The sequence below is a fragment of the Ranitomeya variabilis genome, chromosome 6, assembly GCF_051348905.1.
Source record: "Ranitomeya variabilis isolate aRanVar5 chromosome 6, aRanVar5.hap1, whole genome shotgun sequence".
Lineage (NCBI taxonomy): Eukaryota > Metazoa > Chordata > Amphibia > Anura > Dendrobatidae > Ranitomeya > Ranitomeya variabilis.
Window position 1 is genome coordinate 105,837,511 of NC_135237.1, and position 15,583 is coordinate 105,853,093.

Genomic DNA, 15,583 nt, shown 5'->3' on the forward strand with positions numbered 1-15,583 from the left:
TGGTGAGCATGTCTAGTGTAAAGTAATAACTACTAATGGACAACAGTGGTTGAAAATCACCTGAGTTTATGTTTATCACTACAATGTACTTGATTTAGGCTACGTTCACATTTGCGTTGTGCGCTGCAGCGTCGGCGCCGCAGCACACAACGCAAACAAAAACGCGGCAAAACGCACGCTAAAACGCTGCGTTTTGCGCCGCATGCGTCGTTTTTGGCCGAAAGTTGGACGCAAAAAAAATGCAACTTGATGCGTTTCTTGCGTCCAACGCTTGCGGCCATGCGGCGCAAAACGCAGCACAACGCATGTCCATGCGCCCCCATGTTAAATATAGGGGCGCATGACGCATGCGGCGCCGCTGCGGCGCCCGACGCTGCGGCGCTGACCGCAAATGTGAACGTAGCCTTACATGGATTACCACTTTCCATTTTAATTAAATCAGAAATCAGTTTTGCTACTTCAAATTCATGAACTGTCAGTCATTGGCTAATGAGTAAATGCGTGAGTATAGAAGTTCCATTTAAATATGGATTAGTGTATTTGAGAGTAAAGTTAAGCTTGTTACAGATAAAGCAGTCACCTCTGCTCAACAATAATCCAAGCAAAACATCCTAGAAATAAATCTTATCTCTTTTTTTAGCATTTGGAAATCTTCATTTAAAGACCTTCCACACATTATAAGTTTAAAATCAGTTTTGTAAAGGTAATCTACTAACTGTAATTGATCACATAAGTATACTAGATAACTGTAGAATTGCATTGATGTATCACAAAAAATATTTTTCAAAACTGAGCCTGTCCTGTCATGTTATTTCACATGATGGTAGGAAAAATTGCCATAGTAAGCCCAGAAAAAAACTGGCATATATTCATTCTTCAAATTTCAAGAGATTTGCTTATCTCTATTATTCATATTTCTATTATGCAAACAAATGTCACAGTCAACAAACCTCTAGCCAGTCCCAGTATTTGATGTTTTGTATCTCATGACTGGTCAGCCTCTAGATTAGTCATGTCAGGTGTACTTGAGGGAGGGGTTCTATATAGGGTGTTAAATAATTCTCAGGGTATGTGCACACGTTGCGGATTTTGCTGCGGATTTGCAGCTGTTTTCCATGAGTTTACAGTACCATGTAAACCTCTGGAAAACAAAATCCGCAGTGTACATGCTGGGGAAAAAACGCACGGAAACGCTACGTTGTTTATTCCTCAGCATGTTCATTCTTTGTGTGGATTCCGCAGCGGTTTACACCTGCTCCATAATAGGAATCCGCAAGTGTAAAACCGCAGGTGGAATCCGCACAAAAAACGCATAAAATCAGCGGTAAATCTGCAGTAAATCCGAAGGTAAAACGCAGTGCTTTTTACCTGTGGATTTCTCAAAATAGGTGTGGAAAAATCCGCAGAGATTCCAACTACGTGTACACATACCCTAAAGCTGTAGTAGTTAATAAAAGTGGCATTCTGAGTTTAATTTTGGGAAGCCACTTATTATATTAACTGTGTCAAGCAATTTAAATTGTTCTTGTTTGATTTATTTATTGTGACCAACAGAAAGTTTTCAAATTGTGCTAATAAACCTAATTTGCAATGGGGGTTGAATAATTTTGATTGCAAATGTATATAGAGTTTATGTCGCTTTTGAAAACCTGTAAAATGCAGATTGTGCTTAACCTGTTTCATAGCTCTAAACTAAAGCCAAATAGAAATAAGATTATTATTGAAATATAAGATGTGGCATAGCCTTCTCCAAGAAAGTAAGCAAGTTAGATGTAATAGCTCAATTTTAACAACTACAGTACATAGAAGCTATTTTGTTTGGACGCACATATTGCTTTACAGGGTTAGACATAGTATCAAGGTCACAGAACCTTTTTTGCTTTAATCTAAAACACTATCTGACTTTATAAATGCAAGTGGAGGAGAATGTTCTGCACTACTTCCAAGATTCATCAAAGTTAAAATGTAATATGTTCCTCTCAATTTGTAATATGGAACTCTTGGCTGAACATGAAAAGGAATTTCCTGTAAGTTTTTATTTCTTGCAGTAGCTTCAAAACATAAGGAACCAGTAATTATTTTGTGAGGAACATATTTTATTGAGCAAATAATTTTTCAATCCATATGTAGCCCAAACTACAAGATCATTTTCATAAATCCTATAATAATTCTGAGAAGCTTACGTATTCATATAACTATTGTAAGACTCATAAATTATGGTGATTCCAAATAAAGAGTCAACATGGCAACTCATTTAAAGCACATTCTTTAGACTGTAAGAGATAACATCAATATGCTGAAGTTTTTTTCACTCTAGCAGCAACTCAGCTTCTCTGCAGACACTTGGCTCTTGAGGAAAACGTGGGTCTGATCCATCAAGCAGTTTTCACCAGAATTCTAACTTGAAAGTGCTTGAAGCTTCCTAAAATGGAATAACCATAGCAGTGAAAAGTAGACAGGGCTTGGACAGGATAGGGCATGGCCATGTGTCCCAACAAATTCATCATAATTTATACCCCAACGTGGATTAAATTATGATAAAAATTTACACCAGGCCTTGCAATAAATTCATTAATGAGGCAGACACTGCTTCACAGTTATGGTAAAATGCTGCAGCATGACATAGAGTATATATATGTACACATGTACATCCATAAATTAGGTGTAATCATGAGAAATGACACAGGGAAAAAGTATTAAATACATGACTAAAGATGCAAAAAGCCATGGAAAGTCAAGATGCTAGCTGAAATCTATCAGCAATTAGAAACTTATGGCCTATAGAAAGATGTCTAATTACCAAGGTCATCTCATGATGGGTAAAACCAATGAGTTATCTCATGACTTTCACAACCATATTGTTGTAAAACATACTGATGTAATTGGCTACCGAATTATTTCTAAACTACTGAAAGTCCATGTGAGCACTGTCAGGGCCATGATCCAGAAGTGGAAAGAACAACCTTTCACCATAAACTGACCATGACCAGGGGCTCCTCGCAAGATTTCAGACACCGAAGTGAAAAGAATTATCAGAAGAGTTGTCTAAGAGCCAAGGACCACCCATGGAAAGTGAAAGAAAGACCTGGAGTCAGCAGGTACAATGTAGTGAAATCTTAATTTAATAGGGAATCAGAATTAATCAAACATTGTTTAAACAAAAGAAATTATTCCAAATGGATTTTAAATTGCGCTTCTAAAATAGTAAATACTAAATCTAGGGAAGATCTTGTGACTTCTAATAAAAAAACGAAATAACATGGTCATCACATCAACCAACTTTCTTTCTTACTTATAGTTTCCATTTTAAATTCTTTTAGGATATAGCAAAGCACAACTTGAATATTTTGAGAAATGATGACACAATGGATACTATTTAAAAAAATAGTTTCAAAATAGTTCCAAGACGAGCACCCACCTTTGGCAGCTCCTTGTCCCCTAGCTTTTATCATCCCAATAAAATCCCATGGTCTCATCTTTGGTTATCCGTAATGGGTTATTACAAATGTGGACAATTCCCCTGCAAAATGTGCACATATTCTCAAGAAACCCTCACCTTCTCATTTTCTAATGATATTAAAACTTTCAACATCAAAGAATTTTTAAACTGCAATTCAGGGTATGTTATATATATAATCGAGTGCCAGGCTTGTAACTTAAAATATGTGGGTTCTACAACCAGAATATTAAAAAACAGAATACATGAACATCTATATGATATCACACAACCCACTTATTAGGACTGGCAGGATGCACCAAATAATAATGTAAGAGAATATGAGGTGCGTTCGCAGTCCGGGGTCCACCGTTCAGAGATGACACCTGCTGCTGAGTAATGGCAGATGGACGCTTGCCCACACGTGGGTTAGACCTCACCCAGTGTGAAATGGATGTGAACTCTGTTGCTTCACAGAGTCGCCGTGAATACGCTGCGTCCTGTTAGCAGTCACAGGGTGCAGCTGAAAGATACTAGTGGGATCCCTATGAATCACCCCACTAAACTGGTGATTGGACTCGCTCTGACCCTCGGTGGCATTTGAGCCCATGCCTGAGGATGCCCTGAGTCAGATGCAGAGTCCAAGCGGGAGTTCCCACCCTACACTGACCAGCTGTCAGGAAAGCGCACTATTTGCACACGGTGCCGTACAGGCAGGCACTGCGATTAGACGCTGAAACATGTGCTAAGTGTGCAGGTAGCACTGTCGGGCGCTAGGTAGCTTCCATCATTCGCGAGCAGTCATCATCACTAGGAATGGGAATGATTAAGGAGCTTTCATCCATTGACAGACATTCATCTACACACACACGTTTTCAAGTTTATACTAGCGCATGGCCGTGCGGCCATGCAAACCTTTTATAGCTGTAGCTCTCAAGGACCTTCCTAATGGTCCAATAGGAGCTGTTACAGGACCTGAGCGTGTGTCCCCCGACCTCCGATGGGAGGTCGTCCAGTGAGCATGCTCAGTATGGGAAAAGCAGGACTTAGTCCCTGAAACACCTGCTCGCTGCTGATCAACACTGGCTACAAAGGCAGAGCCAGGAACAGCAGCAGTAACCAAGCTCATAGTATCAGCTTGAGCCAGACGCTGGGACCGATGTCTCCGCTGAGCAGGCTGCACTGCAGCTGGAGGAGAATGGGAGACGGCAGCGGACATGTTTCGAGATTCCCCCTGTGCAGCGGTGGGAACTCGACACCTAACACCACTAACCGCAACATATCAAACATTTCAAATCATTTTATTATTGCACATAATAGGGAGACTACGCATTGCAGTGTTTATGCCATAGAACACACACCGAAACAGGCATGAGGCGGTGATAGAGAAAAAACATTATATGACAGAGAAGCTTTTTGGATATACCTATTGAACATACGAGTCCCAACAGGGTTAAATATAAAGAAGGAAATCATGTTTTAATATTAGTTTAACATATGATTTATTTTAATATAAAAAAAAACAATTAAATTAGTCTTTTTTCCTTTTTTCTTTAGTTCTTTCAGGTTATCCAACTACAGTCTTACATTTTTGTATCGTTGTCTTTATGCTTTTGATTATATTGGTTTTATTTCAACTCAGATTCACACACATGCATTTTAATTATCTCATTACGCTAATTTGTTTCTGCCACACTTTATAGCCTCCTTTTTTTTCTTTTTTTCACAAAACTGAGCCTAATAACACACATAGTGTTTTAAAAGCGTTCAATTCTTCATTCTTCTGGTACCCTTCCACTTGCCACACCTGCTGTGACTACTTTTCGCAACAGAAAAATGCTGTTTTAATGGACTTAATAAAAACTTTTGATTTTATCTGCTGAAGCTGGAACTGTTCCCACACACCTGATAGCAGTAATGTGATCTTGAGCTTCTTCCCATCGAGTCTACTGGGAATCAACTAAGGGTGAGGTGAAAACAACTTTACTTTTTCATGCATGCCATAATACATACCATGTTGGGAGGCCAAAAGGCACTGCATATCACCCTAAAAATACCATGCCAACAGTAAACATTGAAGGTGGGAACATTGTAGTGTGGGGCTGTTTTTCAGCATACGAAACTACCAAACTGCATATGATTGATGGAAGGATGAATGGACAAATGTACCAAAACATTCTTGATAAAAATCTGCTGCTATATATCAGGATGATGAAAATGAAGTGAGAGTGGACATTTCAGCAAGAAAATGATCCCAAACACACAACCAAGAAAACACTCAATTGGTTTCGGAGAAAGAAAATAAAGCTCCTAGAATGGCCCAGCTAATCACCTGACGTGAAACCAACAGAAAATTAATGGAAGGAACTAGAGCTTTGAGTTCATAGAAAGAGCCCACAGAGCCTTCAGAATTTTAAGAGTGTTTGTGTGGAAGAGTAGACCAAAATCACATCCAAGCAATGCAAGTGACTAGTTTCTCCATACAGGAGGCATCTTCAAGCCATCATCCCTAACAAAGGCTTTTGAATTAAGTATTAATTAAATTTCAATAGACATGTTCAACACTTTTTCCTTGTCACTTCTCATCATTACACTGAACATAATTTATGGACATCTATGGTATGATTTAATTGCCTAGGTTGATTGAATGGGTTGCTACTGACATCTGATGAAAATTTCATGTCAATAGCACCCTAAGAAATATATTTAATTAGAAAATTGGTGATGTTCTCACCTACTGTGTATATATATATATATATATATATATATATATATATATATATAGTGGGCCATTTATATGGATACACCTAAATAAAATGGGAATGGTTGGTGATATCAACTTCCTGTTTGTGGCACATTAGTATATGGGAGGGGGAAAACTTTTCAAGATGGGTGGTGACCATGGAGGCCATTTTGGATGACCGATTAAGTTATTTGGTTGCAGTATGCATTTATCTGTAATTGAATCTGATTGTCTAATGTAATAATTATTACTGTATGGTACTGAACAAGTGGTTTATTATATTAATATATTTTTTATTATTATATAATTGTCAATTATAATTAACAGTGGAAGCTGAGTATTCTATCAATGTAGTAAACTACTCACCTTAGACTCTCTAAATCTGAAAGAATATTACATTCATGTAATTCTGAATATTGCATATTTCCTCTACATCATATTATGAATTAACAAAGAAAAAAATAAATTAGCCAAGTTTGTCTTTCAGCAACAAGCTATTTTATTGTTATTTCTTGTGATTACTGAATAATCTGATGACAGTTTGTAGTGCAATTGTGGAATACTTATTGACTCAGCTGTTAGCCATTTATGTTATTAGATGTCAATGAAATATGTGCACAATATAATGATTCAGGTGGTGGTTGGATTTGTCTTAATGCTTTATAACAAAACTAACCATAAAACAATGAAGAGATAACTTGCAGTAAGTAAATAAGTGTAAATAAGCATTAGTAACACATGTTAAAAACATAGGATAGTTAGTTGCTACCATTTTGATCAAAAGAACGTGAAAGCCATCCTATGCTACAAGATGTACCCAATCAAGATGGTGCCTAACTCTGGTGACTCACATTACTATGTGCCAGTAGGCCTCAATATCAACAGGAACAAGCAGGACCTGAGACTCATTGTGTTTTACACCTTCTTATGAAAAGCTAAATAGACAAGGCCCACAGCCCAAAGAGGTATGGCCCCTCCTCCAAATGTACCAAGTACAAAAATTTAAAGCAAAGCCAAAATGAAGGCCCAGCACACCTATTAAAACAAATGTAATTCATAGGTTTGCATTCATACTGTGGACTTTAACAACCGATACTGCCATTAATGGGAGTGCTTGCTCCTGACACATTGGCAGGTAGCTTATCTCAGGGAGAACAATGCAATTGGCAGTCTGAAATGGGACATGCACAATTGACATCTCTGCTGATCATCAGTCAATTGGCACCCCTATACGCATTAGACCATTGGCAGAACTTATCCAAAGGTTGGTTCGGGTTCAGCCAGCCAATATTAGACTAATGTGTATGAGGACATTAGCTTTTATTATACATAACACTGGTAGAATTTTGGCAAGTTTCTGACCTTTTTTAAAGACTTACACATTATGTATTAACATTTAAAGATCTCCTTTAAACACATTATGTGCTAATTTGTTCCAAAGAGAACATAAAATAATTTTAAATGGTTCAATCAATATGAATATCATTGAATAGAAAACTAAACTAATATGTATAAAATATTTAGCTATTGCCTCCTACAATAAAAATAGGTTAGACATAGTGATTAGTATATCTGCCGAAATTCTAATTAGGCAGTTGCCTTATATTTGGCCAGTAGATTTGACTTGTATTAAAGTTAAACTTTGCTCGTCCCCATAATAATAATAATAATAATAATAATAATAATTTTATTTATATAGCGCCAACATATTCCGCAGCACTTTACAACTTATAGAGGGGACTTGTACAGACAATAGACATTACAGCATAACAGAAATCACAGTTCAAAACAGATACCAGGAGGAATGAGGGCCCTGCTCGCAAGCTTACAAACTATGAGGAAAAGGGGAGACACGAGAGGTGGATGGTAACAATTGCTTTAGTTATTTTGACCAGCCATAGTGTAAGGCTCGGGTGTTCATGTAAAGCTGCATGAACCAGTTAACAGCCTAAGTATGTAGCAGTACAGACACAGAGGCTATTGACTGCATAAAGTGTATGAGAACATGATGCGAGGAACCTGATTATGTTTTTTTTTTTTTTTTTTCTTATTAGGCCACACAGGGATAGTTAGGTTAATGCATTGAGGCGGTAGGCCAATCTGAACAAATGCATTTTTAGGGCACGCTTAAAACTGGGGGGATTGGGGATTAATTGTATTAACCTAGGTAGTGCATTCCAAAGAATCGGCGCAGCACGTGTAAAGTCTTGGAGACGGGAATGGGAGGTTCTGATTATTGAGGATGCTAACCTGAGGTCATTAGCGGAGCGGAGGGCACGGGTAGGGTGGTAGACTGAGACCAGAGAGGAGATGTAGGGTGGTGCTGAGCCATGGAGTGCTTTGTGGATGAGGGTAGTAGTTTTGTACTGGATTCTGGAGTGCATGGGTAGCCAGTGTAATGACTGGCACAAGGTAGAGGCATCGGTGTAACGGTTTGTGAGGAATATGATCCTGGCAGCAGCATTCAGGACAGATTGGAGCGGGGAGAGTTTGGTAAGAGGGAGGCCGATTAGTAGAGAGTTACAATAGTCCAGACGAGAATGAATAAGTGAGACAGTAAGAGTTTTTGCAGAATCGAAAGTAAGAAACGGGCGAATTCTAGAAATATTTTTGAGATGCAGATAAGAAGAGCGAGCCAGTGATCGGATGTGGGGGGTGAATCTAAAAATTTGATTTGCATCAAAGTTATTTGCTACAAATTGCATGCCTCTTGCTATGCTCTGGGGTTTCTCCAGAACACAGAAAATATAAAACGTAGGGTGAAAAAAAATCCTTATCTCATTGTTAATCTGTCCTGATACTGCAGAACATTTCTGGTCCTTTGCACAGCTCCCTCTGGCATCACAAGCATGTGATATCCTCCTAGTCTCATGTTGACTGTCTTCATTACTTTAGTCTGTTGTGATATCATGACATCATGAGGCACATAATAACAATAGAGGTCTACATATATAGAGGATGTCCCATGCACAGTGCCGAAGGTACCTGCACAGAGGAGTGGATTGTTAGTTTACAGAGAGACAGATAAGCAAAGAGTATTTTTAATAAAGAAAAAACTTTTCTGTCCTTCTTTAAATCATTTTTCTGAATTTGCACAAAGTGAATTACAGAAAAATAGCATTTAGGAGAATACAAATTTTCTATTAAATGAGAGGCACATTCAATTCACCTAGAAATTAGTTTATTAAAGTTCTCATACGATCTTTTCAATATGGAGACCATATACTTTTAAGGAGCTCTATGGTATATTAGAATTAATTCAGACAAAAGTTTTTTTAATCAATTGTTAAATTTCTTATTAAGTCAAAAGAAATATATGTGGTATGTTCTATTGGATGACTTATTACAGGTGTATTCCAACTTTAGAATAGATTGTAGTGAGCAAAGTTTAATATGGTGTGGACTACTGCTCCATAGTACATATTTAAAAAAACTCCATGTACTACTGATGTAACATTTCAAAATACAATGCACATATCAAGATACAGTAAGATATATTGATATAGATAACTGGAATTTGACACTTCGCTCAACATGTTCAATGGCTTGCACTATGTTAGAGTATGTGCACAAATGTTTTCTTTTGTCGGTGGTCTGTCCAAAAGATACCTTAAAAATTGCTTAAAATACTCTTCCTAACAATTTATATTGTAAAAATGACCTCCTGGTCAAATATTCATTCTTTTGAGCATGTTCTTCTGCTTCCGATCTTGAATAAGACATGGCGGGAGAAAAGAAAGTGAAGAACACTTCTTTCAAGTGCCTGCTGGTAAAAAATGCCACAAACTAGGCACTCTACAATAAAAAGGCTGAAAAAAATTGTTTCAGAAAGAACACTTTTCAAAAACTCTTCTAAACCATTTCAGGAAATGTTTCATGAAATGAAAAACTCCAAAAACTTTCCAAAGGGGAAGCATTTCCTGGAGCAGCGTTTCCACTAGAAAATTCAACATATTTAGATCAGCACAAAAAAAAACTTTTTGTATATGCATACCCTTAAGTGTCCAATACTTTTTCTGCATTTACATATATAAAATAGTTAATGCAATGTGTGTCAGATAAAGAATGCTACATGTGCGTGCCTCCATACAGAGTGTGTGGCTAACATTGGTCATTATGTTTGAATTTAAATTTTTCTTTTCATATTAAAAAAAAAATACTTGTTTGTTTAAATGTTTGTTGATAAAATTCATTAAATTTGCTTATATCCTCTTTATCAAAATATATGTGATACCTGTCTTTTTTCCCTTTTCTTTTCTTTGCCAAGCAGATATTATTTTAAATTTCCGAACAACCTATGTCAGCAAGTCGGGCCAAGTTATATTTAAAGCAAGATCTATTTGTATCCACTATGTTACAACTTGGTTCGTCATTGATTTAATTGCTGCTCTTCCCTTTGATCTCCTTTATGCTTTTAATGTCACTGTGGTAAGTAGTTTACATAATCTGTTTGCATGAAATAAACATCAGATTAGAATAATGATCCTTAATTATATTTGTGAGGTACAAGAATTTAAATAAATATATAAATAATTTATACTTAGGTTAATGCTTCCATTTTTAAAATTGGTTCAGAAATTAAAATATTGAGCTGATTCATTTTACATAAAGTCCACCATAGCTCTTTTCCTATCTTCAAGTACAATTTGACACTTACAAATTCTTCACTTTATCTTCTCCCTTTCACCATGCCTTTAGATGCATATCTCATACCTATATGTTTGTATCTTGTTACCCTAGGTGGCCTTTGAATCACCCACGTTGTATACATTCAGGATTTAAAATTTGCTGCTTGTGGTATCTTAGGTATTCTGAATTTAGTTCTGTAAACAATTGAATCCCAAATCCCAGATACAATACACATTGCTGTTAAATATTGGTACCACAATTACATATTTTTTTAATTCCGCAATTATTTTCTTGCTTAAGCTTCAAGCAGCATATATTTTAATACATTTTTTAAGGGCAATTTGACTTACAGATGTGGTTAGCCAAGGCGTGGAGGTCTGTTTAGCTATAATTATTGTCAGACCAGAGAGTAAAAAATTGCACATTATAAATTGAAAAATTAATATGAAAGTATAATTATTTTTTGTATGCAGTTTAGCATGTTTAAATTATTTTCTTACACATTAATATTTAGAACAGAGCAAAAATACATTTTTAATGTGTATATATTTTGTAAGAGTTTCTGTGTAGATTATTAATGATTTACAAATATTTTTTCTCTCTGTCACTTCAGCACTTATTGAAACATTAATTTTCTGCACAGTGTTTATTGCATGCTTTTTAGTGCACAAAAATGTTATTCATTTATTGAAATACTGTTTTGTTCTTTAGAGGATGTTCTGGCAACATATACCAATTCTGATTTTATATTTGACTTTTTACACAACTTGATATTTTTTCCTGTGTACTAACCTTTAAACAGGATATAGCATTAATGTTACATTTTATAGAATCTGTAAATGAGTTATGTTATGCTGTCAATCATGCTGATCACCTTCTGCAACCCCATCTCAAAAAGTTGCGACTGTGTAAAATGTAGAGAAAACAAGAATGCAATGATTTAGATATTTCATATAGCCATATTTTATTCATAACAGAATATAGAACACAGGTCAGAAGGTGAAAGTTAGATAATTTTCCATTTCATTTGAAAAATTCATTTAAAAATTGATTAGAGCAACACATTTCTAAATGTATCTACAGGGTCACGCCTATCATTGCGCATCATCCCCTCTTTTTGCAGCAGTCTGTAACTGTATGGAAGTTAGGAGACTATTAATTAGCAGAGCATTCCACGGAGAATGGGATTTGCATCTAAGTTTCTGAAATTCACGCAAATTCTAACACTTTCAGGTTTGATTGAATGGCATGCAAAAAAAAAACCATGAGCAGTATCACTTCCTACACTGCTGAAACAGTCAAAAACCATAATTCCACTATGACAACTAGTGGATTATCATAAGTTGTACAGTGGTGGTCAGTACCTAGGCCATCACAGATCAATGGTTCCCAGTGGAGCACAACTTGTACAGCAGTTGTTTTCCATCACCACAGTAACTGAGCAAGTCTCTTTCTTCTCAATAGTGCAAGCTCTTATGGTCAAGAGAGCCCTCTCTCTTTCCTGTCAAGTGTAAGATCTCATCACCAGCAAGGTCCTTTCTTTCTCTCTCCTATAAAGTGTAAGCATTTATCAGTGGAGTCCTCTCTTCTGAAGTGTGTAAGATCTTATGGTCATTGGGGTCTTTTCTCTCTTGTAGAGTGTAAGCTCTTATGGCAAGCTGAGTTCTCCATATATCTCTCTTTCTTGTCCCTGAAGTGTATTTTCTGAGCAATTACAAGCTTTTCAGTATTGAACTTTGCACAAATTTATTCACATGAATCAAATACAGCAAAGCCAGCAAATTTGATTTTAAAAGATGTGTTCTTATTCAGAGAAAACCATTTGCTGGAGTTTTGGGAGAGGAATGTTGTTTCATTCTTGTCTGATGTAAGATTCCAGCTGCTTAACATTTATGGTTCTTCTTTTCCTGATTTTATTGTTTCATAATCCAAATATTTTTATTAGTGAAAGATCTTGCCTACAGGCAGTCATTTCATCATCTGAACTCTTCTTCTGCAAAGCAGTACTGTTGTGATGGATGCAGTATGTGGTTTAGCATTGCCTTGCTGAAATAGGCAAGGTCTTCCTTGAAATAAACTGTTAGGCATTGGGATTTTCCCATTGCTCAGGGTGGATCCCGAGCCATGTCGGCTACTGTGGTCTCCCATTCGGTCCCGGCTGTTGGGACTGCTGCTCAGCATGGAAATTGGTTCCAGCGCCTTGCTTAGGTTCGTGCCACATGTTTGGTTACTGCTGGATCTCCAGCAAGTCTATGATAACAAGTGGATTGCACGTGCCGCATTGCGTACTGGAGTCTATGTCCAGAAATCACTTTACTGAGCATGTCCGTGATGTGGCACCTTTTCATTGGTGCTCAGATGTCACCTGCTCTGGTGATGTGGCAGCACCAGAATGGCCCTCGGACGATGTCAGCATGAGTGTTTGGGGTGGAGCTTTGAGTTTAAAATGCTTCCAGTGATGCCCACTGGCACGCTAGTATCATTTATGTTCAGCTATTTGAGAGGAGACTCTACCACTCTGCCTGCAAGTGTTGTATGTCTGTATAGCTTTGGGACTGTACACTTAGGCAGGCAGCTAGCATCATTCTAGATAATTAGCCGCTTGGCTTAGCATCTGGTTCCTACATGCATGCAGTTAGCGCAGTAGAATTTCAGAGTAAGCACAACCCTAATCAGGGTATTAAGCTCAGAGCATCTTTTCCATTTCTGTGTGCAAGTGACACAGCTCCATTGCAGAGCATCTCTTTCATTTCTGTGTGCGAGTGGCACAGCTCTGTTGCAAAGCATCTCTTTTGTTTTTGTGTGATAGTGACACAGCTCAGTTGCAGAGTAGCTCTTTCATTTCTGTGTACAAGTGACACAGCTCAGTTGCAGAGTAGCTCTTTTGTTTCTGTGTGTTCAAGTAATCATTCACCATGTGTTCTGTCATTGTACTCTAGCAGCAGTTTTCCATCTCTGCACGGTGGACCCCGGGTTGTGATTGCGCTTTATTATTTATTTCATTTAGCGCACTCCGACAAACCCTAACATAAACATTATCTAGATTGAAACATGTTGTTTGAAACATCTATATAATGCTACAAATTAACAGTGCCTTTCAAGATGTAGCACAACCCCAAACGATCAGAGTTACGGGCATTTGAACTGTGCACTGATAATAAATTAGATGGTCCCTTTCCTTATTAGTCCACAGAACATAGCATCCATGGTTTCCACAAAGAACTTTAAATTTTGATTTATCCAATCAAAAAATTGTTTTGCATTTTATCTCAGTCCATTTTAAATGAGCTTTGGAACAGAGTAGATGGCAGTATATCTGTACTGTGAAGATATTTTATTTTTTCTTTGCATTATAATAGAACTTTCTCTTGCATTTGCAAATTGCATAGCAATCGGAGATCACAGACAATGAATTTGGATCTACTACTGAGCCCATGCAGTGATTTTGTACAACTGAATCATGTCTGTTTTAATGCAGTGTTGCCTGAGGGCCCTTAAATCACTAGCATACAACATCAACCATTGGCCTTGTCACTTGTGCTCATGGATTTCTTTAGAATGTTTGATTCATTTGATGATATTCTGTACTGTAGTGAGATATTCAAAATCTTTGTAATTTTACCTTGAAGAACATTTTTCTGTAGTTGATCCACAACATTTCGATTGACAGATTGGTGAACCACTGACAATCATTGCATCTGAGAGACTCTGCCTCTCTAACATGTTCTTTTTATACACAGTCACAGACTTAGTTGTAAATTCACCCTGCAGCCATTTTTCTTTAGTACCACTTACTTTTTCAGCTTTTTGTTACCCCTGTCCCAATTTTTCAAGATGTAATGCTGTCATCAATTTCCAAATGAGTTAATTTTTTTCAAACAAAATGGAAAAATGTCTATCTTTCAATCTCTGATATTAGTACTATGTTCTGTTTTGAATAAAATATGGCTATAAGAGATTTCCAAATCATTGTATTTTTGTCTTTTTTGCATTTTTCACAATGTCATAGTTACTAAACTTCATTGTCTAAAACCTAACTAATTAAAAGCCAGGGAGCACTTTCATGAAATTAAAAATATCATCATTAATACTTTATAGAAAACAGAAATAATAATAAATAAATAATCTTTATTTTTATATAGCGCTAACATATTACGCAGCACTTTACAATTTGTACACATTATCATTGCTGATAATGCAAGCCCCGATGGGGCTCACAATCTAAATTCCCTATCAGTATGTCTTTGGAGTGTGGGAGGAAACCGGAGTGCCCAGAGGAAACCCACGCAAACACGGAGAGAACATACAAACTCTTTGCAGATGTTGTCAAGGGTGGGATTAGAACCCAGGACTCCAGCGCTGCAAGGCTGCTGTGCTAACCACTGCGCCACCGTGCTCAACAATTCTGAATACTATGCAGTTATTGAGAGTCAAAATGCGAAATAAAGAGGTTTTCCTATTTATATTTTTAATAGTTGTAGGTCTTAGCTCAAAGATGACTAACTATCAGCAAAGATCAAGAGACTCCTAGCTCTTTAATCACTACTTATCAGCAGAGAGCAAGAGTCCAACCACTTGCTAGGACAAGACGACCAATTAAATTTAATGGGGAGGTGGCTTGATGAAGCCAACTCTCCATCAAGTATGTGACCGATTGTGACCTGTAAGAAGTGCCCTCTATTTTAATGATAGGTGGGGTTACGCAACGTGGACTCCCATCGGTGAGAGAATTATTGCATATCCTGAGGGAAAACACTTTTTCACAGACATAGGAA

The 15,583-nt window shown here is 37.1% G+C and overlaps 1 protein-coding gene across 2 annotated transcripts in view; it reads left to right on the forward strand.

Moving 5' to 3' along the window:
- Positions 1–15,583, forward strand: part of KCNH8 (potassium voltage-gated channel subfamily H member 8) — a 728,911-nt gene that overhangs the window by 444,566 nt on the left and 268,762 nt on the right. For both annotated transcript variants that reach the window (XM_077268880.1, XM_077268882.1), the window contains exon 6: positions 10,450–10,607. In XM_077268880.1, the coding sequence (XP_077124995.1) occupies positions 10,450–10,607 (158 nt within the window). The remainder of the gene's footprint in view (positions 1–10,449; positions 10,608–15,583) is intronic.